General features: G+C 36.7%; 1 protein-coding gene across 1 annotated transcript; it reads left to right on the plus strand.

Moving 5' to 3' along the window:
• Window positions 1-1,402: 1,402 nt before the first annotated feature.
• Window positions 1,403-22,053, plus strand: LOC122316627 (tRNA (guanine-N(7)-)-methyltransferase non-catalytic subunit wdr4). The gene is made up of 10 exons (XM_043133306.1): window positions 1,403-1,649; window positions 2,442-2,606; window positions 17,956-18,136; window positions 18,569-18,625; window positions 18,711-18,781; window positions 19,072-19,150; window positions 19,235-19,294; window positions 20,860-20,963; window positions 21,050-21,110; window positions 21,397-22,053. The coding sequence occupies exons 1-10, from the start codon at window positions 1,516-1,518 to the stop codon at window positions 21,784-21,786; spliced, it is 1,302 nt and encodes a 433-aa protein (XP_042989240.1). The 5' UTR covers window positions 1,403-1,515; the 3' UTR covers window positions 21,787-22,053.
• The last annotated feature ends 1,803 nt before the right edge of the window (window positions 22,054-23,856 follow it).

A 23,856-nucleotide genomic window follows, 5' to 3' on the forward strand; every position in this document is an offset into this window, starting at 1 on the left:
ATTTTGGTTATGTATGTTTAATGTGTATCATGGTTGAAAAATTTCAAGTGTGAATTTAGTTTTATTTTATAGTGTCTAGAATTTTAATGTATGTATCAAGTATGAAGGATTTTAATATGAATGATTTCTTTTTACAACAAATTTGGTTAAATAAATTAAAAATCTGAAATTATATTTTTTTAAAAAAAATTGATATAGAAACCCAAAATCTCTATTAAAGTCTAAAATTATGAGCTTGAAATGTCAAATGGGTTAAAGAAAAAAGTCCAATAAAAAAGCCCAACTCCGACTCCATCCCGACTTTGCTCTGATTGTCGGAGCGGAGTATATAGTTATCGGAGTTAGAATTGGAGGTCGGAGTCAGAGTCAGAGGACTCAAATACTGACTTCGATCTGTCGATGCTCAGCCCTAGGAAGAACCAGTCCCCACTGGGCACCATCTTTGCCATCTTTAAGGAACATTGATCTAAGTTGAGGGCAACTTGATAAAATAGAGTTTTAAAAGTATCATTCTTTTACAATTATTATTTTTTTTAAATATCTATGGGTGTCGCTTACGTGTACATGGAATAATTCCACAAGACCTTGAAATTAACAGCCAGGTAAACATTTAGTAGTTTTGAGGAGATTTGAATTGATGACCATTAGGAAGCAAACCCAAAGTCTAATCAATTGAGCTATTCCTAAGGGTTGTTATTTTACAATTCTTACGGATTGACTAAAGTGGTAAAAGTAAATTCTCCTCAACTCTTTTCACTACTATTCATTACTTTATTATTACTTTTCACCTACTTTTATTACTATTCATTACTTTTTATCTACTTTTTATTACTATTCATTACTTTATTATTATTTTTTACCTAATTTTTATTACTATTCACAACTCTCCTCAACACTTCTCAACACCCAAACTCAAATGGTTCTTGAGTACAAACAATCTCTAAGAGCTATTGAACTTCAGACATTTTTCTCTTAAATTATCTTAGATGCACTTGAGGGAAACTCCTTATCTAAGATTTATGTACCTTCAAAATTAGTCAGAATGCTGTTCTCAAACATCGAGTGCCAATAATTAAAAAAAGAGTATCATTATTTTACAAAGTCACTCTATTATTTCAAAGAGAATGTACTAGATTTGTATATTGTAAAACTATAAATATCATTTATTTTTAAGATAAAGTGGTGAAAAAGCTGTAAAAGGATTGTATCTATAATTTATATTACTACTTTTTCTTTATATGTTTTTTTTAGGATCATGCCACTCAGCATTTCATTATAATTTTATTTCTCATTTATCTTTTTTTCCTTTAATCATATGTGACAAACCTTAATAAAAGATGATCTTAATTTAAAGAAAATCTAAGAAGTTAAAAAAAAAAAGGTTCATGGTTATTAACAAAACCACTTGCCTTCCAAGTCCCAACCACAAAACCCTGAACGGTCAACAAAAGCAAAACACTGAACCGCAAAACCCTAGAGGGAAAGAACTTTCCCTAGTCTCTCGTGAGCGAAGAAATGGAGGATGCTCCGATAGAAGACGGAGAGAACCACAAAGATATTGAGGTGGCTCCGGCTCTAATCTCTGTTCATCCGGCCCAGGAATCCGTCGCTGTCACCGTCGGGTCGGAACTCCGCGTCTTCGACCTTCAGTAAGCTGCCTCTACTTTTTCTCTTCGTCTGATTTAAATTCTCGTTATTATTTCGGATCTTTATTTGAATTGACCCGAATTAAATGCAACGTGTATTGAAATTTCTGAAAATCATAAAAGAACCGCATCTTCCCCCCCCTCTTTTAATGGAAATTCTCAGCTGAATCACATGCTTTTTTTTTTCTTTGTTTTAATTTTACGTTGGAAGTTAAAATAAAAGGTTGTTTGAGCTTATGAGAAGTTTTTACTCTGTTTATTTGCTGAGATGCGAGGGAAATAGAGAGAATTTTTTTTTTTGTTATAATGTTTTAATTTCCGTTGGTTAAAATATATTGGGGAAGTCTGCTCTGGTTTGTCAAATTGTTGCTTAAGATACATTTCAATTCAGGATTTTTTTTTTCTCTAATTTTAAATTTGAAGATTTCAGCAATAAAAGTCGGTTTTCTTTTATCTGTTTCTTTTAACTTCCTTTAAGAAATCTATTTTACATAATCTGAGAAAGCTAATGGAGCATGTAAAGATTTGGATTTGTATAAATTACCCATTATTTTATATACAACGTTCTATATGTTTTTTCCCCTGAATGTTCATTGCGTAGAATTAAAAGTTGAGATATATGTTTCCTGTGTACTTGGGCAAGGCCTGTTCACCTGTTTCAACAAAATTTATTTTACTTGTCAAAAAAAAAAAAAAAATGTGTACAATTCCGTACAAAAGCTTTCATGGGGAGTAAAAGCACAACTTGAGCGACAATTTTACTCTTTTTTTTTTTTTTTTGTGTTCTTATCACAGTGGAGGTAGTGCGGTTTCTTTGGTGGATGATTCCCATGGGCCATTTCATAAGGATTCCATTAGAGCTATTCGCTATGGTGCAAACGGGAAACTCTTTGTATCTGCAGGTGATGATAAACTTGTCAAGATATGGTCCACGGAATCTTGGCACTGCATTTGTACTGTGTAAGTTCTTGAAGCCCATTTGAGACAAGGCATTATACGTAATACTTTCTCATTACTTGATAGAAGATATCATGAAATTTGCATTTTTACAGCTTTTGTCTGGTGTGTGTGTTGAGTTTTGCACTTTTTTAGTCCCACATCGGTGGGTGAGTAAATGAGAGGCAAATTCTTAAGTTATAAATAAGAGGCTTAGTCTCCACCTTGCGACTTTGACTGATCCCACAGCCAAGCTCCACCTTAACGAAGATCTTCATAACTTTCGCTATCATGCTTCACCATAAAAGCATACTCACTCAGAATAAACCAATTCCAAACATTTCACTTCGGCCCATGTCGAAAACAACATTGCTGAAAATTATGGTGTAACTTCCACATTTGGCTCTCCATGGAAGTTCATCAGCCATCAACATGAATTTCCACCACACACCCTGCATCAATGCCAACAACAACAATATCAAGTGCATAATGTCTCAGGAGACGTTATTGAGACAACAAAAGCTGTTCTTACTTTGAGAAGTGGGAAGGAAGTTCCCCGACCTGAGATGACCATTGACACAGAGGTAATTGCTCCTACGCCTAAAGATGCAGCAGAGACGGATGAAGCTGAAAAAGAACCAGAAGTAGCGAGACCAGAACAAAAGAAGCCTGTGAGTGCAGATGCTGAAACTAGTAAGGGATACCAACCTGTGGTACCCTATCCTCAGAGATTGGCAGCTGGCAAAAAGAACAAGTATCACACGGAAATTCAAGAGATTTTCAAGCAAGTGAAAATCAATATTCCACTCTTGGATGCCATACAACAAGTGCCTTCATACGCAAAATTTTTGAAGGACTTGTGCACGGTGAAAAGGAAGCTAAATGTGAAGAAGAAAGCTTTCCTAACGGAGCAAGTTAGTGCATTGATATTGAGCGAGACTCTTCAGAAGTTTGGAGATCCCGGCTCTCCCAACATCTCCATTATGATTGGTGAATCACGAATTGGGAGAGCTTTACTTGATTTGGGGAGTAGTGTGAACTTGCTACCGTTCTCAGTATATGAGCAGTTGGGATTGGGTGAGCTGAAAAAGACCTCCATCATGCTACAGTTAGCTGACAGATCAGTTAAGGTACCGAAGGGTATTGTAGAGGACGTGTTAGTCCAGGTGGACAAATTCTACTACCCAATAGATTTTGTGGTTCTTGACATGCAGCAGCCGGTCTCCACTATTTACCAAGCTCCTGTCATCCTAGGAAGAAACCAAACCTTTCTTGCAATAAATTAAGGTAACACAATTAATTAGAACTTCTAAAACAATTTTTTATGAAACAAAATAACACACTTGATAAAAACTTCTAAAACAATTTCTTTTTGTTACATGAAATAAGCTAGTAATGAAACAAACTAGCACACTTAATATTAAGGTACTACTCTTAATGAAATAAAAGTCTAGAACAAATCTTAATACACTTAATAAAAATGCTAAAACAACAAAGCTTTGAAACTAAAAGGAGAAACAAAATTTCTTAAAACAAAAAGGAGCTAATTCTTTCAAGTACATAGCAGAAAATTGTGTGTGTTGAGTTGTGTTTGTCTAAGCTTGAGTTGTCCTAGTTGTTCTCCTTGTAAGCTTCGGACTGCACCCATTTTATAGCCGAACATCTTGGCTAGTTCATCTCTCATTCAATTGGTTTCACACTTCAATCTTGCATTCACACTCAATTTGCATTCACACCTCAATTGGTTTCACACTTCATTCTTGCATTCACACCTCAATTTCGGCCACTTGCATTCCTCTTTAATTGCCGTGTCTTTGGTTGCATTCCTCATCTCTTATTTTATTCAATTGGTTTATTAATTCAAACCAAACAACCAAGTCTTCATGCCTAACTTCTTGCCTAACTTGTTGACTAACTTCATGCCTAACTTGTTGACTAACTTCATGCCTAACTTCTTGCAAATTCATACACGGTTTCTTCATTGCCTCCCAGCCGACTTCTTCAATCTTTTTGTTTTCAATTTCAGCACACAATACTTCATTCACACGTCTCTCTCTATTTCTGGAAATTGCCCTTTGACTTGAAGAATGCCTCTCACCAACTTTATATTTTAGCAAAATACAAACACCCATCGACAGAAAATTCTTTCACTCAATCTCGCCTGCACCTTTTACTCAATTCTCACTCCCTACACGTCTCTCTCTCCCTCTCTTCAACCGACCTCAACTCCTCTCTATCCCCCACTTAATCATGCACTGACTTTTCATATCACAAGCAGCCGACTCTCCTCAATGATTTCACAAATAGCCGACTACTTCCCTTTACAATCAACCAAAACAAATCCCAACCAATTAAATTATTCCAGCTTTCAACCCCAGAAAAATCAGCACATCATGCACTTTAATTTCAGCACATGTTTCTCTATATTTTCTTCTCATTTCGGTGGACAGCAGCAGCCTTTGATTGCACCAACTTCTTCCTTCATTTTATTTGCTGAAAAATGACCACCACATGCACCCGTATGACAAAATCTCAATATTGAAGAAAACTCATAATTAGGAATGCATCTCCGAATCAATTGATCCGAACAATACTTGAAAAGATAAGGGTCATCAAAGTAGAAATGTTTTACCTCAGATAGAAACCGACGCTTATCTTGGGTTGACCATTCAGAAGGCATTTGCTCAGTCACTAGATAATTGACTATGTCAGCATACCAGAGAGCTTTATCAACCATAAACAGATGCTCATCCGGAAAACTATCATCAAGAGGAAGGCTGACATTTGAAGAAGGAGATGATGACAATCTAGAGAGGTGGTCAGCTACCACATTTTCAACTCCTTTTTTATCCTTAATGTTGATGTTGAACTCTTGAAGTAATAGAATCCAGCGAATCAAGCGTGGTTTTGCATCTTTCTTAGCCAACAAATACTTAAGAGCAGAGTAGTCAGTGAAAATAGTAACAGGAGAACCAAGAATATAAGCCCGGAATTTATCAAGTGCAAAAACAACTGCAAGCAATTCTTTTTCAGTAGTGGTATAATTTTTCTGGGCATCATTCAAGGTTCTACTGGCATAATAAATCACAAAAGGTCTGTTATCCACTCGCTGCCCCAAAACAGCTCCTAAGGCATAATCACTAGCATCTGTCATAATCTCAAAGGGAAGGTCCCAATGCGGAGGTTGCACAATAAGGGCAGTGGTAAGCGACTTTTTCAAGGTATCAAAAGCTTTTTGGCACTCATCAGTCCAAACAAATTCAATATCATTTTGTAAAAGAGTGCACAAAGGTTTTGCAATGGAACTAAACCCTTGAATAAACCGTCTATAAAAGCCAGCATGACCAAGAAAAGAACGAATATCCCTAACTGTCCTAAGGATAGGAAGTTTAGATATTAATTCAATTTTTGCCTTGTCTACCTTTATACCCTCAGAAGAAACAATATGCCCTAATACAATGCCTTGAGTAACCATAAATTGGTATTTCTCCCAATTAAGTAAAAGATTTTTTTCCTCACATCTCTGGAGAATACGTGCCAAATTATGCAAACAACTCTCAAAGGATTTTCCAAAAACAGAGAAATCATCCATGAATATTTCACAAATATCATCAATCATGTCAGAAAAAATACTCATCATGCATCTCTGAAAAGTAGCTGGAGCATTACACAAATCAAAAGGCATTCTAGTAAAAGCAAAAGTGCCAAAAGGACAGGTGAAAGTGGTTTTCTCCTGATCCTCAGGTGCTACAGCAATTTGATAATAACTAGAATAGCCATCCAATAAACAATAATATACATTACCAGCTACTCTTTCCAAAATTTGATCCAAGAATGGTAAAGGAAAATGATTCTTCCTACTGGCTGAATTAAGTTTTCTATAATCAATGCACATTCTCCAGCCAGTAATCATTCTAGTTGGAATCAACTCATTTTTTTCATTTTTTATGACAGTCAAACCAGATTTCTTTGGTACTACTTGAGTTGGACTTACCCACTTACTGTCTGAAATGGGGTAAATGATTCCCACTGCAAGTAGCTTAAGCACTTCCTCTTTCACGACTTCCTTCATGGTAGGATTGAGCCTACGTTGAGCATCACGAACCGGTCTAGCATCGTCTTCAAGATGGATTCTGTGGGTACATACAGCGGCATCAATGTCTTTGATGTCGGCTATTGTCCAACCAATTGCGCCTCGATGCTTTCTTAATACTTCAATCAACTGGGTTTCATCCTTCTGATTTAGCTGAGGAAATCACCACCGGAAAAGTTCATTCTTCAGGTCCAAGAAACGCATACTTTAAATCTTGAGGAAGCGGTTTCAGTTCCAACTGAGGAACTTTTTCCTCTGAAGATCTAAGTATATCTGGTGGTGGTAGAGCTTCGAACTGGGGTTTCCATCTTGCTCCCGCAAATTGTACTTCAAGTGATAAAGATGAATCTGCAAAACAATCAAAAAAATCAAAGTCATCTTCATTGATATGTTCAATTTTCTCATCAAGTAAAAATTCAGGTGTCTGAAAAATATAATCATCATCAGAGAAAGGAGAAGTTGAGCAAATAAATTCTGTTGGTGTCAAAATCTCCACAGCATTCAAATCACTTGTGTCATCAAAATGTGCCGGCATCTTGCAAGCGTTAAAAACGTTCAACTCAAGTGCCATATTCCCAAAGGTAAGCTTCAAAACTCCACTTCTGCAATTGATCAAAGCATTTGATGTAGCTAGAAATGGTCTTCCTAGGATGACAGGATGTTGGTAAATAGTGGAGACCGCCTGCTGCATGTCAAGAACCACAAAATCTACTGGGTAGTAGAATTTGTCCACCTAGACTAACACGTTCTCTACAATACCCTTCGGTACCTTAACTGATCTGTCAGCTAACTGTAGCATGATGGAGGTCTTTTTCAGCTCACCCAATCCTAACTGCTCATATACTGAGAACGTTAGCAAGTTCACATTACTCCCCAAATCAAGTAAAGCTCTCCCAATTCGTGATTCACCAATCATAATGGAGATGTTGGGAGATGCGGGATCTCCAAACTTCTGAGGAGTCTCGCTCAATATCAATGCACTAACTTGCTCCGTTAGGAAAGCTTTCTTCTTCACATTTAGCTTCTTCTTCACCGTGCACAAGTCCTTCAAAAATTTTGCATATGAAGGCACTTGTTGTATGGCATCCAAGAGTGGAATATTGATTTTCACTTGCTTGAAAATCTCTTGAATTTCCGTGTGATACTTGTTCTTTTTGCCAGCTGCCAATCTCTGAGGATAGGGTACCACAGGTTGGTATCCCTTACTAGTTTCAGCATCTGCACTCACAGGCTTCTTCTGTTCTGGTCTCGCTACCTCTGGTTCTTTTTTAGCTTCATCCGTCTCTGCTGCATCTTTAGGCGTAGGAGCAATTACCTCTGTGTCAATGGTCATCTCAGGTCGGGGAACTTCCTTCCCACTTCTCAAAGTAAGAACAGCTTTTGCTGTCTCAATAACGTCTCCTGAGACATTATGCACTTGATGTTGTTGTTGTCTGTATACTTGAGGATTAGGCTGAGGCTGTGCAGGAAATTTTCCTTTCTCTAGGGTGCTCAAGGTTGTGCTCATCTTAGTAACAGTGCCACGCAACTCATTTATGGCCTGAGTATTTTGATTATTTGTGGTGGCCTGAATCTGCATGAATTGCTGAAGTGTATTGGCCATCTGTGCCATACTGTCATCTAGAGTCTTCTTGGCAGATGATGAAGGTTGAGGACTTTGTGCAGCTACATGAGGCTGAAATCCAGGAGGAGCTACATAAGGATAGCTCTGAGGATTCTGATATGGCGGATATTGGTGCTGAGGAGCACCTTGATTAAATGGCTGCTGCTGAGGTGGTGGGGACCGACCAGGCTGATAATTTCTCCATGAGAAATTTGGGTGATTTCTCCACCCCGGATTATATGTGTTGGAGAAAGGCTGATTCTGTGCTCTATTAACCCAGTTAGCTGATTGTATTGGCTCAGACCCACCTTCTTGAAATACTGGCATAATCGGGCAGTCTTGGGTCTTATGGTTTGAATCAGCACATATAGAACATGCCTCTGCTACTTTCGCAGCCTTTACTTTTTCCATTTCCATGACCTCCATTCTTCTAGTCAATGCAGTTATTCGGGCTTGAACATCAGTGTCTCCCTTAAGCTCATATCTGCCCCTTCCAGAAATAGCCCTCAGTGGCGGTGCTGTTAATGGAACTCGATCAGTACGAGTATTCCATTGTTGTGCGCTCTCAGCAAGGTAGTCGAAAAATGATAGTGCTTCATCAGGTTCTTTGCTGAAGAACTCCCCATTGCACATTGTCTGAACAAATTGCTTGCATTCCGGAGTGAGACCAGTGTAAAAATAGCTCACCAGCCTCCAAGATTCAAAACCATGATGTGGACAAATGTTCACCAAATCCTTAAATTTTTTCCAACTGGCCTGAAAGGTCTCATCAGGTCTCTGATTGAACTGGCTGATCTGTTCCTGCAAAAATTGAGTTCTCTGAAAAGGAAAAAAATTCTGTAAGAATTCACGCTGCATGTCAGACCAACTAGAAATGGAATTAGGTCTCAAAGAGTTAAACCAAATTTTCGCTTTATCCTTTAAAGAGAAAGGAAATAACCGAAGTCTAATGAATTCATCAGTAACAGCCCTAGTGATAAAAGTAGCACAAGCCAGCTTAAAATCTGTCAAGTGCTGGTAAGGACTCTCAGAATCCATCCCGTGGAACTGAGGTATCACTGATATCATGCCATGCTTGATAGAGAAATTTGGTGCATTTTCAGGTAAAATTATGCATGAAGGTGTAGTGGTACGAGTGGGTTGCAAATAGTCCTTAAGAGTGCATGGTGCAGGTGCAACCATGTTTTTTGATTCAATTTCAATTTCGTCACCTGGCTCACTCAAAGTAAAGACAGACGAGCTATCGATCTCCAAGCTGTGTATACTACTCTCAACACTCGATGTGACTCGAAGCAACCTATTTGAAGTGTCTCTCACCCATGACATGAAACATCAGTTTAGAGAAGCAAAATAATAATAATAATAATAATAATAATAATAACGAGTTTAAATTCAAGTTAAAATACTTTCCCCGGCAATGGCATCAAAAACTTTACTCACTCAAAAATGAGTAGTACTAATGCTATCCCAAGTGCAGGAGGATGTCGTGTAATAATTAGGAATAAATTCCTAAATCGTCTCCTCAGGGAAAGTTGCTTAAAATTAAATTCGTTGAAAAAATGTGAAAAACTTCACAAAGAGAAAATAAAATGATGGTATATGCAATGGATGGAAAAGGGTACTAGTCATGGACTAGATTCATGTCTTTTGATTTTTTGTTTGTTTGTTGGATTGGAATGTAAAGAACTAATAAATTAAACTCAGAAATTAATAAAACTAAATTAAGCATTAAACTAAATTAGAAAGTAATTGACGAAACATGAACGGAAAATTTAAAATGCCCAAAACCAAGATTCTAGAATTCATCTTTGTAATTAAATCATGAATTCTCAAAATAACACATAACAGTTGTAATCACTATTAAATGAAAACTTAAAGAAGTAAGAAAAATAAATAACACGAAATAAGTAAACAGAAACTCAAAAGTATTCTATAAACTTTAAACTGAAGTTAAATAAAATAGGGAACGAAAAGTCTAAACGAAAACTTCCTTTCACTATTCAATTGAAATTTGAAACAAAAAGGAACAATTTCTCACGTATCACTTATTGACTAACTTCATGCCTAACTTCTTGCAAATTCATACATGGTTTCTTCATTGCCTCCCAGCCTAGTTCTTCAATCTTTTTGTTTTCAAATTTCAATTGAATAGTGAAAGGAAGTTTTCGTTTAGACTTTTCGTTCCCTATTTTATTTAACTTCAGTTTAAAGTTTATAGAATACTTTTGAGTTTCTGTTTACTTATTTCGTATTATTTATTTTTCTTACTTCTTTAAGTTTTCATTTAATAGTGATTACAACTGTTATGTGTTATTTTGAGAATTCATAATTTAATTACAAAGATGAATTCTAGAATCTTGATTTTGGGCATTTTAAATTTTCCGTTCATGTTTTGTCAATTATTTTCTAATTTAGTTTAATGCTTAATTTAGTTTTATTAATTTCTGAGTTTAATTTATTAGTCCTTTACATTCCAATCCAACAAACAAAAAAAAAAAAAATCAAAAGACATGAATCTAGTCCATGACTAGTACCCTTTTCCTAAGGCATAGTCACTAGCATCTGTCATAATCTCAAAGGGAAGGTTCCAATGCGGGGGTTGCACAATAGGGGCAGTGGTAAGCGACTTTTTCAAGGTATCAAAAGCTTTTTGGCACTCATCAGTCTAAACAAATTCAATATCATTTTGTAAAAGAGTGCACAAAGGTTTTGCAATGGAACTAAACCCTTGAATAAACCGCCTATAAAAGCCAGCATGACCAAGAAAAGAACGAATATCCCTAACTGTCCTAGGGATAGGAAGTTTAGATATTAATTCAATCTTTGCCTTGTCGACCTTTATACCCTCAGAAGAAACAATATGCCCTAATACAATGCCCTGAGTAACCATAAATTGGCATTTCTCCCAATTAAGTAAAAGATTGTTTTTCTCACATCTCTGGAGAATACGTGCCAAATTATGCAAACAACTCTCAAAGGATTTTCCAAAAACAGAGAAATCATCCATGAATATTTCACAAATATCATCAATCATGTCAGAAAAAATACTCATCATGCATCTCTGAAAAGTAGCTGGAGCATTACACAAACCAAAAGACATTCTAGTAAAAGCAAAAGTGCCAAAAGGACAGGTGAAAGTGGTTTTCTCCTGATCCTCAGGTGCTACAGCAATTTGATAATAACCAGAGTAGCCATCCAATAAACAATAATATGCATTACCAGCTACTCTTTCCAAAATTTGATCCAAGAATGGTAAAGGAAAATGATCCTTCCTACTGGCTGAATTAAGTTTTCTATAATCAATGCACATTCTCCAGCCAGTAACCATTCTAGTTGGAATCAATTCATTTTTATCATTTTTTATGACAGTCAAACCAGATTTCTTTGGTACCACTTGAGTTGGACTTACCCACTTACTGTCTGAGATGGGGTAAATGATTCCCACTGCGAGTAGCTTAAGTACTTCCTCTTTCACGACTTCCTTCATGGTAGGATTGAGCCTACGTTGAGCATCACGAACTGGTCTAGTATCGTCTTCAAGATGGATTCTGTGGGTACATACAGCGGCATCAATGCCTTTGATGTCGGCTATTGTCCAACCAATTGCGTTTCGATGCTTTCTTAATACTTCAATCAACTGAGCTTCATCCTTCTGATTTAGTTTTGAGGAAATCACCACCGGAAAAGTGCCTTCTTCAGGTCCAAGAAATGCATACTTTAAATCTTGAGGAAGTGGTTTCAGTTCCAACTGAGGAACTTCTTCCTCTGAAGATCTAAGTATGTCTGGTGGTGTTAGAGCTTCGAACTGGGGTTTCCATCTTGCTCCCGCAAATTGTACTTCAAGTGGTAAAGATGAATCTGCAAACAAACAGTTGCAGATTTAAGAAAAATAAATCACGAATTCTCAAAATGGCAAAATAACACATAACAGTTGTAATCACTATTAAATGAAAACTTAAAGATGTAAGAAAAATAAATAACACGAAATAAGTAAACAGAAAGTCAAAAGTATTCTATAAACTTTAAACTGAAGTTAAATAAAATAGAGAACGAAAAGTCTAAACGAAAACTTCCTTTTACTAATCAATTGAAATTCGAAACAAAAAGGAACAATTTCTCACGTATCACTCTTGAAAATTAATCTCTAAACCTTTAATAAAAACTCTATAACAATTCCTCTGCTCTCCACGTATGATGTTCAGAAAAATCAAAAACAAAAACAAAAGCTTAAAACCAAACATTTTTTGCAATAAATTAAGGTAACACAATTAATTAGAACTTCTAAAACAATTCTTTATGAAACAAAATAGCACACTTGATTAAAACTTCTTAAATAATTTCTTTTTGTTACATGAAATAAACTAGTAATGAAACAAACTAGCACACTTAATATTAAGGTATTACTCTTAATGAAATAAAAGTCTAGAACAAATCTTAATACACTTAATAAAAATGCTAAAACAACAAAACTTTGAAACTAAAAGGAGAAACAAAATTTCTTAAAACAAAAAGGAGCTAATTCTTTCAAGTACATAGCAGAAAATTGTGTGTGTTGAATTGTGTTTGTCTAAGTTTGAGTTGCCCTAGTTGTTCTCCTTGTAAGCTTCGGACTGCACTCATTTTATAGCCGAACATCTTGGCTAGTTCATCTCTCATTCAATTGGTTTCACACTTCAATCTTGCATTCACACTCAATTTGCATTCACACCTCAATTGGTTTCACACTTCATTCTTGCATTCACACCTCAATTTCGGCCACTTGCATTCCTCTTTAATTGCCGTGTCTTGCATTGCATTCCTCCTCTCTTATTTTATTCAATTGGTTTATTAATTCAAACCAAACAACCAAGTCTTCATGCCTAACTTCATGCCTAACTTGTTGACTAACTTCATGCCTAACTTCTTGCAAATTCATACACGGTTTCTTCATTGCCTCCCAGCCGACTTCTTCAATCTTTTTGTTTTTAATTTCAGCACACAATACTTCATTCACACGTCTCTCTCTATTTCTGGAAATTGCCCTTTGACTTGAAGAATGCCTCTCACCAACTTTATATTTCAGCAAAATACAAACACCCATCGACAGAAAATTCTTTCACTCAATCTCGCCTGCACCTTTTACTCAATTCTCACTCCCTACACGTCTCTCTCTCCCTCTCTTCAACCGACCTCAACTCATCTCTATCCCCCACTTAATCATGCACTGACTTTTCATATCATAAGCAGCCGACTCTTCTCAATGATTTCACAAATACACGGCTACACCAATCACCCCACAAATCCACCAACTCATTTCCAACCTACCTAAATTACACATTAATTGGGAGGCTGCTTGTTTGGCTTAACTTACATCGGTTGGTGCAGCTAAATTAGTGTGAGGAACATGTGATGGATTGGTGCAATCAAAGGCTGCTGCTGTCCACCGAAATGAAGGAAGAAGTTGGTGCAATCAAAGACTGCTGCTGTCCACCGAAATGAGAAGAAAATATAGAGAAACATGTGCTGAAATTAAAGTGCATGATGTGCTGATTTTTCTGGGGTTGAAAGCTGGAATAATTTAATTGGTTGGGATTTGTTTTGGTTGATTGTAAAGGGAAGTAGTCGGCTATTTGTGAAATCATTGAGGAGAGTCGGCTGCTTATGATATGAAAAGTCAGTGCATGATTAAGTGGGGGATAGAGATGAGTTGAGGTCGGTTGAAGAGAGGGAGAGAGAGACGTGTAGGGAGTGAGAATTGAGTAAAAGGTGCAGGCGAGATTGAGTGAAAGAATTTTCTGTCGATGGGTGTTTGTATTTTGCTGAAATATAAAGTTGGTGAGAGGCATTCTTCAAGTCAAAGGGCAATTTACAGAAATAGAGAGAGACGTGTGAATGAAGTATTGTGTGCTGAAATTGAAAACAAAAAGATTGAAGAAGTCGGCTGGGAGGCAATGAAGAAACCGTGTATGAATTTGCAAGAAGTTAGGCATGAAGTTAGTCAACAAGTTAGGCATGAAGTTAGTCAACAAGTTAGGCAAGAAGTTAGGCATGAAGACTTGGTTGTTTGGTTTGAATTAATAAACCAATTGAATAAAATAAGAGAGGAGGAATGCAATGCAAGACACGGCAATTAAAGAGGAATGCAAGTGGCCGAAATTGAGGTGTGAATGCAAGAATGAAGTGTGAAACCAATTGAGGTGTGAATGCAAATTGAGTGTGAATGCAAGATTGAAGTGTGAAACCAATTGAATGAGAGATGAACTAGCCAAAATGTTCGGCTATAAAATGGGTGCAGTCCGAAGCTTACAAGGAGAACAACTAGGACAACTCAAACTTAGACAAACACAACTCAACACACACACACTATGTGAAAAATTATTACAATCACACAATTTTTCTCCTCACCACACCCATAAAGCTACCCCACTAATAAATCTTTAACTCTACACCTCTTCCCCTTTTACAAGAGGCTAATAGAGGAATTTAACTAAAGTCAAAAGTTACTAGATAAGCTTTCAACTGGTGCACTTAAACTAAGAGGCTAAGCCTCTTATTTATAACTTAAGAATTTGCCTCTCATTTACTCACCCACCAATGTGGGACTAAAAAAGTGCAAAACTCAACAATCTCCACCTTGCGACTTTGACTGATCCCACAACCAAGCTCCACCTCAACGAAGATCTTCATAACTTTCGCTATCATGCTTTACCATAAAAGCATACTCACTCAGAATAAACCAATTCCAAACATTTCACTTTGGCCCATGTCGAAAACAACATTGCTGAAAATTATGGTGTAACTTCCACATTTGGCTCTCCATGGAAGATTTTGATCTTTAAAAAGAGATATATACATCCTCATGGCATGCCGCTAATTCCCAAAGTTGCCATGATAGAGGATGTGTTAATATTAGCGGGTCCACAAGTTTGCACACAGGCATTGGTTTGGCATTGATGCAGGGTATGTGGTGGAAATTTATGTCGATGGCTAATAAACTTCCAGGAGAGCCAAATGTGGAAGTTACACTATAATTTTCAGCAATGTTGTTTTCGACATAGGCCGAAGTGAAATGTTTGGAATTGGTTTATTCTGAGTGAGTATGCTTTTATGGTGAAACATGATAGCGAAAGTTATGAAGATCTTCGTTGAGGTGGAGCTTGGCTGTGGGATCAGTCAAAGTCGCAAGGTGGAGATTGTTGACTTTTGCACTTTTTTAGTCCCACATCGGTGGGTGAGTAAATGAGAGGCAAATTCTTAAGTTATAAATAAGAGGCTTAGCCTCTTAGTTTAAGTGCACCAGTCAAAAGTTACTAGCCTCTTAGTTTAAGTGCACCAGTTGAAAGCTTATCTAGTAACTTTTGACTGGTGCACTTAAACTAAGAGGCTAAGCCTCTTATTTATAACTTAAGAATTTGCCTCTCATTTACTCACCCACCGATGTGGGACTAAAAAAGTGCAAAAGTCAACAATCTCCACCTTGCGACTTTGACTGATCCCACAGCCAAGCTCCAACTTAACGAAGATCTTCATAACTTTCGCTATCATGCTTCACCATAAAAGCATACTCACTCAGAATAAACCAATTCCAAACATTTCATTTCGGCCCATGTCGAAAACAACATTACTGAAAATTATGGTGTAACTTCCACATTTGGCTCTCCTGGAAGTTCATCAGCCATCGACATGAATTTCCACCACACATCCTGCATCAATGCCAAACCAATGCCTGTGTGCAAACTTGTGGACCCGCTAATATTAACACATCCTCTATCATGGCAACTTTGGGAATTAGCGGCATGCCATGAGGATGTATGTCTCTTTTTAAAGATCAAAATCTTCCATGGAGAGAGACACAATATTAGCATCAATACCAGTATCTTCATTTACTGACTTGGAGCCACTTGCCGAACCTGCTCCAGCTCTTGGACAATTTTTCTTGACGTGCCCAGATTGTCCACACTCCCAGCAGACTATTTTCTTTTTCATGGAGTTCTTCATCTTCCCATTTCCAGCTGCTACCATCACTAAGTTCTCAAGTAGAATATTACTTCCACTATTTAGTCTTCTCTCTTCAGAAAAGATTTTACTGGTAACCTCTGAAAAAATTATTTTCTCCTTCCCATGTATCAAAATAGGCTTCATGTGCTCATAGGAAGGTGGAAGAGACCAGATGAGTCTCAAGGCTTGATCCTCATCATCAATTTTAACTCCAATAGCTTCTAGCTCAGCGACAATTCCATTGAGAACACTTAAATGATCTGAAATAGTTGTACCTTCACTCATCCGCAGTGTATGAAACTGCTCCTTTAGGTACACGCGATTTGAGACGCCCTTTGTCTGATACAACTCTTCAAGTTTTTCCCAGAGTTCCTTTGCCGTAGATATTCCATGCACATTTGCAAGAACATTTTTAGCCAGACACAGACATATCGCACTTGCTATTCTCAAATCTAGATCCTCGCAATCTAATTTCTCCACCTCAAATTTGATAAGATTTGAAGGCCTACTTCCTGGCATTGCTTTGATGAATTTACTGTAGAAATGAATAGTACCTCACTAATTCAGTTCCCAGGAAAGATTGGAGGGTCACAATGGACACACTTAAAATTTTCAATCTCCTAAACAGAACCTCCTTAGACTGTAAGTATCCACACTATCACACCAAAGCTCCACCTCACAAAAAGAACCTAGTGGCTCTGATACCAATTATCATCGCTCATTTTAGATCTGCTATTTTCACCAGTCATACTAGTACCAATGCTAACTTCATGTGTTGGTCTGTCCTTCAATGCCTTGTATAATTCTGATTGAATCAAGACATCCTTGACTTGTACTTGCCACAAGCCAAAATTGATTCTCCCATCCCATGTATCAAAATAGGCTTCATGTGCTCATAGGAAGGTGGAAGAGACCAGATGAGTCTCAAGGCTTGATCCTCATCATCAATTTTAACTCCAATAACTTCTAGCTCAGCGACAATTCCATTGAGAACACTTAAATGATCTGAAATAGTTGTACCTTTACTTATCCGCAGTGTATGAAACTGCTCCTTTAGGTACACGCGATTTGAGACACCCTTTATCTGATACAACTCTTCAAGTTTTTCCCAGAGTTCATTTGCCGTAGATATTCCATACATATTTGCAAGAACATTTTTAGCCAGGCACAGACGTATCGCACTTGCTGTTCTCAAATCTAGATCCTCCCAATCTAATTTCTCCACGTCAAATTTGACAAGATTTGAAGGCCTACTTCCTGGCATTGCTTTGATGAATTTACTGTAGAAATGAATAGTACCTCACTAATTCAGTTCCCAGGAAAGATTGGAGGGTCACAATGGACACACTTAAAATTTCCAATCTCCTAAACAGAACCTCCTTAGACTGTAAGTATCCACACTACCACACCAAAGCTCCACCCCACAAAAAGAACCTAGTGGCTCTGATACCAACAGTGTGGTGGGAGACTAGGCACAATGTTTTCACAAAAATGCCAAAGCAGATCTTATGATATCTGATTGGGGGTAATGTTGGTGTTCAAACAACTTAAGTAGGACCATTGAATAGTGTGTTTGCACCAGTGTCATCTGTGCCATATCTATCACAAAACCACAACTTCGTCTATGGCACTCAGTTTGCCCCATGTCTAGGGAACGTTTCTCTCTTTCCTGTCATGAAGTTTTCCAACTTTTCTAACAGGTCCTCTGAGAAAAGAGTAACTGCAGTTGCCCTGAGCAATGATGGTTTGCATGTCTGTTTTGCTGACAAATTTGGTGTCGTTTGGGTTGTTGACCTGGATAGCGTCGATAGCAATCAAGCTTTAGTCAATAAGAAGGCAGCACAAATGCTTGCTCACTACTGTAGCATCATCACTAGCCTGGTGAGTGTTGGTATTTTTTAATCTTTATACATGTGACGTGCAAGAGAATCCCCTAATAAAAGTTTTATGGTAAGGACATATATATCACACTTTTTTCTCCAAAGATTTTTGCATGGTTTTTTTTTCAGCTACCAGGCAATGAAAGTCGACAACCAACTTGGGAGCATATCTTCTTCTTATTTTTTTCATTTTTTCCATCTTCTTTTTAAGCAATGAAAGCAGGGCAATTGATCAACTGTATAATTATTCATGTTCTTTTTTCCAAGCATACCCATTCTCTCTTTACTAGAAGTTTAGCTGATGTTTGCTTCTCTCCTTTTTCATCCTTGGATGGATTCTTTTCCCCCTATACTGACACATATACCCTATCTCCCTTTTATTTTGATACCTACATGATTTTCACATGTTGCTGGCCACAAATATGCTTTGCAGGAATTTTCACCGGATGGGAGGTTTATTGTTAGTGCTGATCGGGATTTCAAAATTCGTGTAATCCAACTATACTGGCTATTGAATAAGTGAAATAACCAATTTTGACATGGCATCTCTTGACACAACATTAATCTTGTGATAGGTTACTGTGTTTCCCAAGAAGCCTTTAGACGGAGCTCATGAGATACAAAGCTTTTGCCTTGGTCATACTGAGTGAGTGGAATTCTATGATCAAATGGTTTCTGAATTAGTAGATGAGGATTATAGATTTGGTTGAACTTTTAGGCAAAATGATTATTATGTTTTCATATTCAGAATTCTTTATTGGGTTGATACCTATTCGTATCTTCAATAACTTAAAAAGTGATGGAGAAGTCGCATTTCTATTAGCTTAAAATGGTTGCCTTGGCCTTTCCCTTTTTAATCTTGATTGTATATTATATGCAAGCACGCTTGTACCTGATATTCATTAACTCTGCAACTTTTTATGTGTCTATACCTAGATTTGTTTCCTGCCTTGCCTTTGTTTCTACTTCAGAGTACCCCCAGGGATTTCTTGTCTCTGGAAGTGGTGATTCAACAGTGAGTAATCGTGTTAACTTTGAGTGATAAAGTCATTTCATTGAGGTGAGTTTTGGACTAAAGGAGATGCATGTTGTTTGGCAGGTTCGCTTATGGAATATTTCATCTGGATCTCTCCTTGATACTTGTGAAGTTGAAATGAAGGTATTTTACATATTCTAAGTATCCCTGAGGTTCCAGCTGACCTCTTTCTCCTTCTGAAATGTCACTTTTCTTGCCAAGCTCGATGTAGTTAAGTCATACAAAATATGTCTTCAGATAATGACCTGATTTAGTCATTGCTTACACTAAAGGCAGAATTTTGAACAGAATGAGACTAATTAGTCATTAGGGACAAAGGTGATCTTTGGTCTGCACTTATGTGGCATTAGTGGTATGGCATTACCAGATATTCAACAGAGGATTTTTTTTTTTTTTGGTTGCATTTGCATGAAGATTTTCAAAATGCCCAAATTTGAATAGAAATAAAGTTTGATCCCATTATTTTTTTTCCATCTTTTAGAACTTGAGAAATTATGATATTATAGTAGTTACAATAATGATGTCTTGGTAAAAATCTGCCATTAATAAATTTGCAAATGTGGATACATGAATTTTGGTTTGGAAGTATTCATTTTCAAAAAGATGTACACAGTGTTTGCAAATATTGACTTTTTAAGTAAATTTCTTTTTTAATTTTTAATTTTTAATTTTTAATTTTTTATGTTGGGGAACCTTTCCAAGGTAGGGCCCTTCGGACCCATTCCTATAGAGTAAACACCAGTCCCATGTATTGCACTCTCGGAAGTTTTCTTGTACGGAATTGGTTAAATTGCTGGCTTTTTCACCAGGGGGTGTGGCCCCAAAAGATTGTTTGCACCCATGAGATGTTGAACGTTGGACCCTTGAGGGGAGTATCACGTGTTGAACCTTGGACCCTTGAGGGGAGTGATACCACAAGACCAAGGCCTTCACCACTTGAGCCAACCCCTTGGGGTTTAAATTTCTTCTAAGTTGATCCATCACAATTTTCGCAAGCATATATAGAAACAAATCTGGATAGAAATATTTGATTGGAAAATTCTCAACCTTTATCTTAAAAGGAAGGGTAATTATGCCAGCGGAGGCGATGACAGTATTAGTGGGGATGATGGTAGTGTGAAGTAAACTGGTGATGGTTTTGGCTTGATGATTGTAAAGTTTGTGTGACATCTCCCCCATTGAATTTGACTTTGGGATTTGAATGCTTGAAAATTTCTAAATTAAAAGTTTTCTCATAGCTTTTAAATTACCTTCTTCTTGACCTAAACAAAAGGAAAACGATGTTAGAAATTTCCAAATTACTTAAAAGTAATAGGGTTTGGCTGTAGTGGTAAGGGCCTTGGTATTGGTGGTATGTTCTCTCCAGGTATAAAGTTCGAATCCTTGAGTGCAAATAATTTATAGGGGCTAATGTCCCATTGCTGAAAAGCTGATGACTTACTTGATTTGTGTGATGGGGGTGTGTTACATGGGTCCAGGGTTTAATTGAGTAAAAGGCATGTTTTGTTTGCACGGTCTCCAATATTTCTCGTCATTGAAAAATCTTACAAAATCTTTCATCCAAACAAAGCATAATATAAAACATAATGGTAATTGGTTCAGATTTATAAACTAGGGGCACGATTTTCTTAGCTTTCTGCCATTTGTCAGGTTGTTTACTTGGTTCAATTTTCACTTGCTTCCTGAAGGCTGGTCTTTTAGAGTCTAATAGAAGAGGAGAGGATTGCAATTCTGCTATTACTGATCTTTGCACCATCCCAGATTGTACAATGATTGCGGTCGCCATTCAAAGGCAACTCCCTAAGTCTCAAGATTATTATGTCTTTATGATAATTTATTTTTGGGATTGTTTTCACTTGTTAACGTTTTGGATTGTAGCTTGCAAGGAATAGTGCTGTTGAGCTGTGACCTTTCTGCTCGAACCCTTTCAATTGCAAAGGTAAGAAACTCAACCTCTAGACCAATATTGAACAGTAGCATAGTGCAACACTCACTGCCTCAGGGTTTTTTATTTAGTAGTCCCTGATGTCCAGGGGATTTCTTGATCAATCTTGCTTGGCATCAACACGAATGTGTAATTACTGTATCCTGTTCTGCCTCTCAGCAATCAATTTTAGGACTACATTCCATCTTTCATGTTAACTGTTGGAGGAAAACTTACAGAGATGTATCATCAAATATACAAAATTTGTGATTTTTCTATATCACTCATTTGATTCTTCCAGGTGGTTTCAATCATGGGAGAGACATTCATTCCTACAAGCTCAAGGGCTAGCTTTTCTGCGGGACTGTTGTGGATGGTATCAGGTGTCTCTAACTTGCGTGGTTTTGATCATCATTCTTTGGCCCGGGTTAGGGTTATCTCAGGTTTTAACAAAAGCAACCTCGACCCTCAAGAGTTTGAACCAATCGTCTTGGAAGATAATGAAATTCCTGGCGGATATAAACTGCTTGAAAAGTTGCAGGGAAGTGTGGTGGTGGAGGAAAAGGTTTTCCTGGCGGCTGCTGAAGCTGTGAAAACAGCAATGAGCAATTTGTTAGTTAAAAAGCAGTACTCTGTGGAGAAACGAGAATTTAGGAAGAGAACTAGAAATGATAGAAAAACCAAACAGTGATCTCGCAGTGGCACAGATTATTCTGAAACTGATTTTTGGAGCAACTGGGTTTGATCTATTTTGTTGTCCTCTAGGGTTTTGTAGTCCCAGTTATTTATATTCTATCTACTAGGGAAGTAACTGAGGCAGAGTGTAGGCGTGATATTTCTTGGACCCAAAAAAAATTGAGGGGAAGCCTCTTTTATTTTGTGGGTAGTGATAGGCTTACTACTCTATCACTATTCATTTACTACTTATAGGTTATTAGGATTTTTTAATTTTTCATCATTTTCTTTTAAGTATTTTTTTAACATCCTTAGCCATTAAGAAAAAATTTAAAAAATATATAATTTTACTAATAGTCACTTTCTTAATTATTAAGTAAAATAAAAAATTAAAAAAAAATTAAATATAAAATGAGTAGTAAATAGGTAGTAAAGAGAAGTAACTCTATCATTTTCCTTATTTTGTAGTTTTGTTGTCACTCCAAAACAAAAATCGAGGAGAATCCTTCCTTTTATTTATTTTTATTTATTTTTAATATGTTACTCCAAAACAGAAATCATGGGCATTGATCCTTGTAGCGTTCTCCATTTCTTCAATTTAACTAAGGAAATAAATATAAATATGAGATGAAAAAAATCAACAAAAACTTGAAAAAAAAAAGGCTTACGACTTTTTAGAAAGGTTTTTCTTTTTAATTTTAAAATCAACTTGAAGGCAATCAAGCCAGCTCTACACGAGGCACGAATCGACAAAGTTGGTCTAGGGTGGCCCTCAATAAGGCGGGGGTGGGCCGAGTGGCTCATTTGCGGGGACCACCCAAAAGGTCATGGCCTGATCTGTGCAGTAGTCATCTCTGTGGGTTGCCCCTTCGCTAGGGCCATGTCTGGGCCCATCCAAAGGTAGTCTTGTCTTAGGACTACCTGCCACGAAGATGACATTTCTGTTAGTGTTGTGTTGTTTAATCAGTTATTTTTTATGCATAAAATTTTTAATTTTTGCTAATTTTTCTAGCTTTTAGTATTTTTACTTTTATCACTTTGGTTTCAAATTTTAGTTGATTTTTCTTAATTTGGTATCTTTTTATTTTTTAAAATTTTGACTATATAAGCATATTTTTTTTATCATATAACAAGGTGATATTGAATGGTGGGACCACTTGAATTTTAAGATTTGAGAAATATCACAAGGATTATTATTATTATTATTATTATTATTCAAAATATTTATTTTAAGGACTCGTTTTAAATTGAGGAATTTACCCAAAAATAAAAGATGGGAAATTTATATTTATTTCATAACGCATTCTCTTAGGAATCAAAAGAGAACATAATTTAGTTAATTTAGCCACCATCTGGATCGGGTAGCCAAAGGCAGAGCACATAAATAAGGTTGTCCTGTTGTATTCGGGATGAATACCACCAAAGACCTGTTTTTCTTCATGTCGAACTTGGGATTGCTAAAAGACAAATAAAAGTAAATATTTCTGCTATATATATATATACAGACATGGTTTTAATCTCTTTATATTCTTTCTATTTGGTGGGATCAGTACTAAGGGTGCTTTGGATTGTTGTGTTGTTTAAACAAACACGAAACTTTCATTCATTTCCCAGCGGAAAGAAAGAAAAGACAGCAATATTGGATAAGATTTGTGGAGTCCAGAATTATTGAGGAAGTTTCGTTACTTCATAGGTCTCTCTTCATTCTTCAAGAGAACAACACTGTACTTGTTTATATCGTCAAGTGAAATAACCAAATTCAGATCATATTCTAAGATTTACGGGGAAAATAATAAATACAAGAAAATCTTTTTGTTTTATGTCCCAACTCGATCAGTCCTCAAACAAAAAACTCTTAAATTATAGTCTTTGTCTGACATTGTCTTTAAAATAATAATATTTGGCATTTGGCCTACCATGCATGACCTCATGATGATCACCATATCTATCTATCTATCACCATTTCAAATTTACCAAAAGGCCGATGCATATTATATGTTTCACCTTATAATTTAATCCTCAGATACTTTCCTAATTTCCTTCCAACCACCCCCTAAGATCAATTTCTTTTTTTTTTAACGGTCAG

Source organism: Carya illinoinensis, chromosome 7, assembly GCF_018687715.1.
Source record: "Carya illinoinensis cultivar Pawnee chromosome 7, C.illinoinensisPawnee_v1, whole genome shotgun sequence".
NCBI classification, from domain to species: Eukaryota; Viridiplantae; Streptophyta; class Magnoliopsida; order Fagales; family Juglandaceae; genus Carya; species Carya illinoinensis.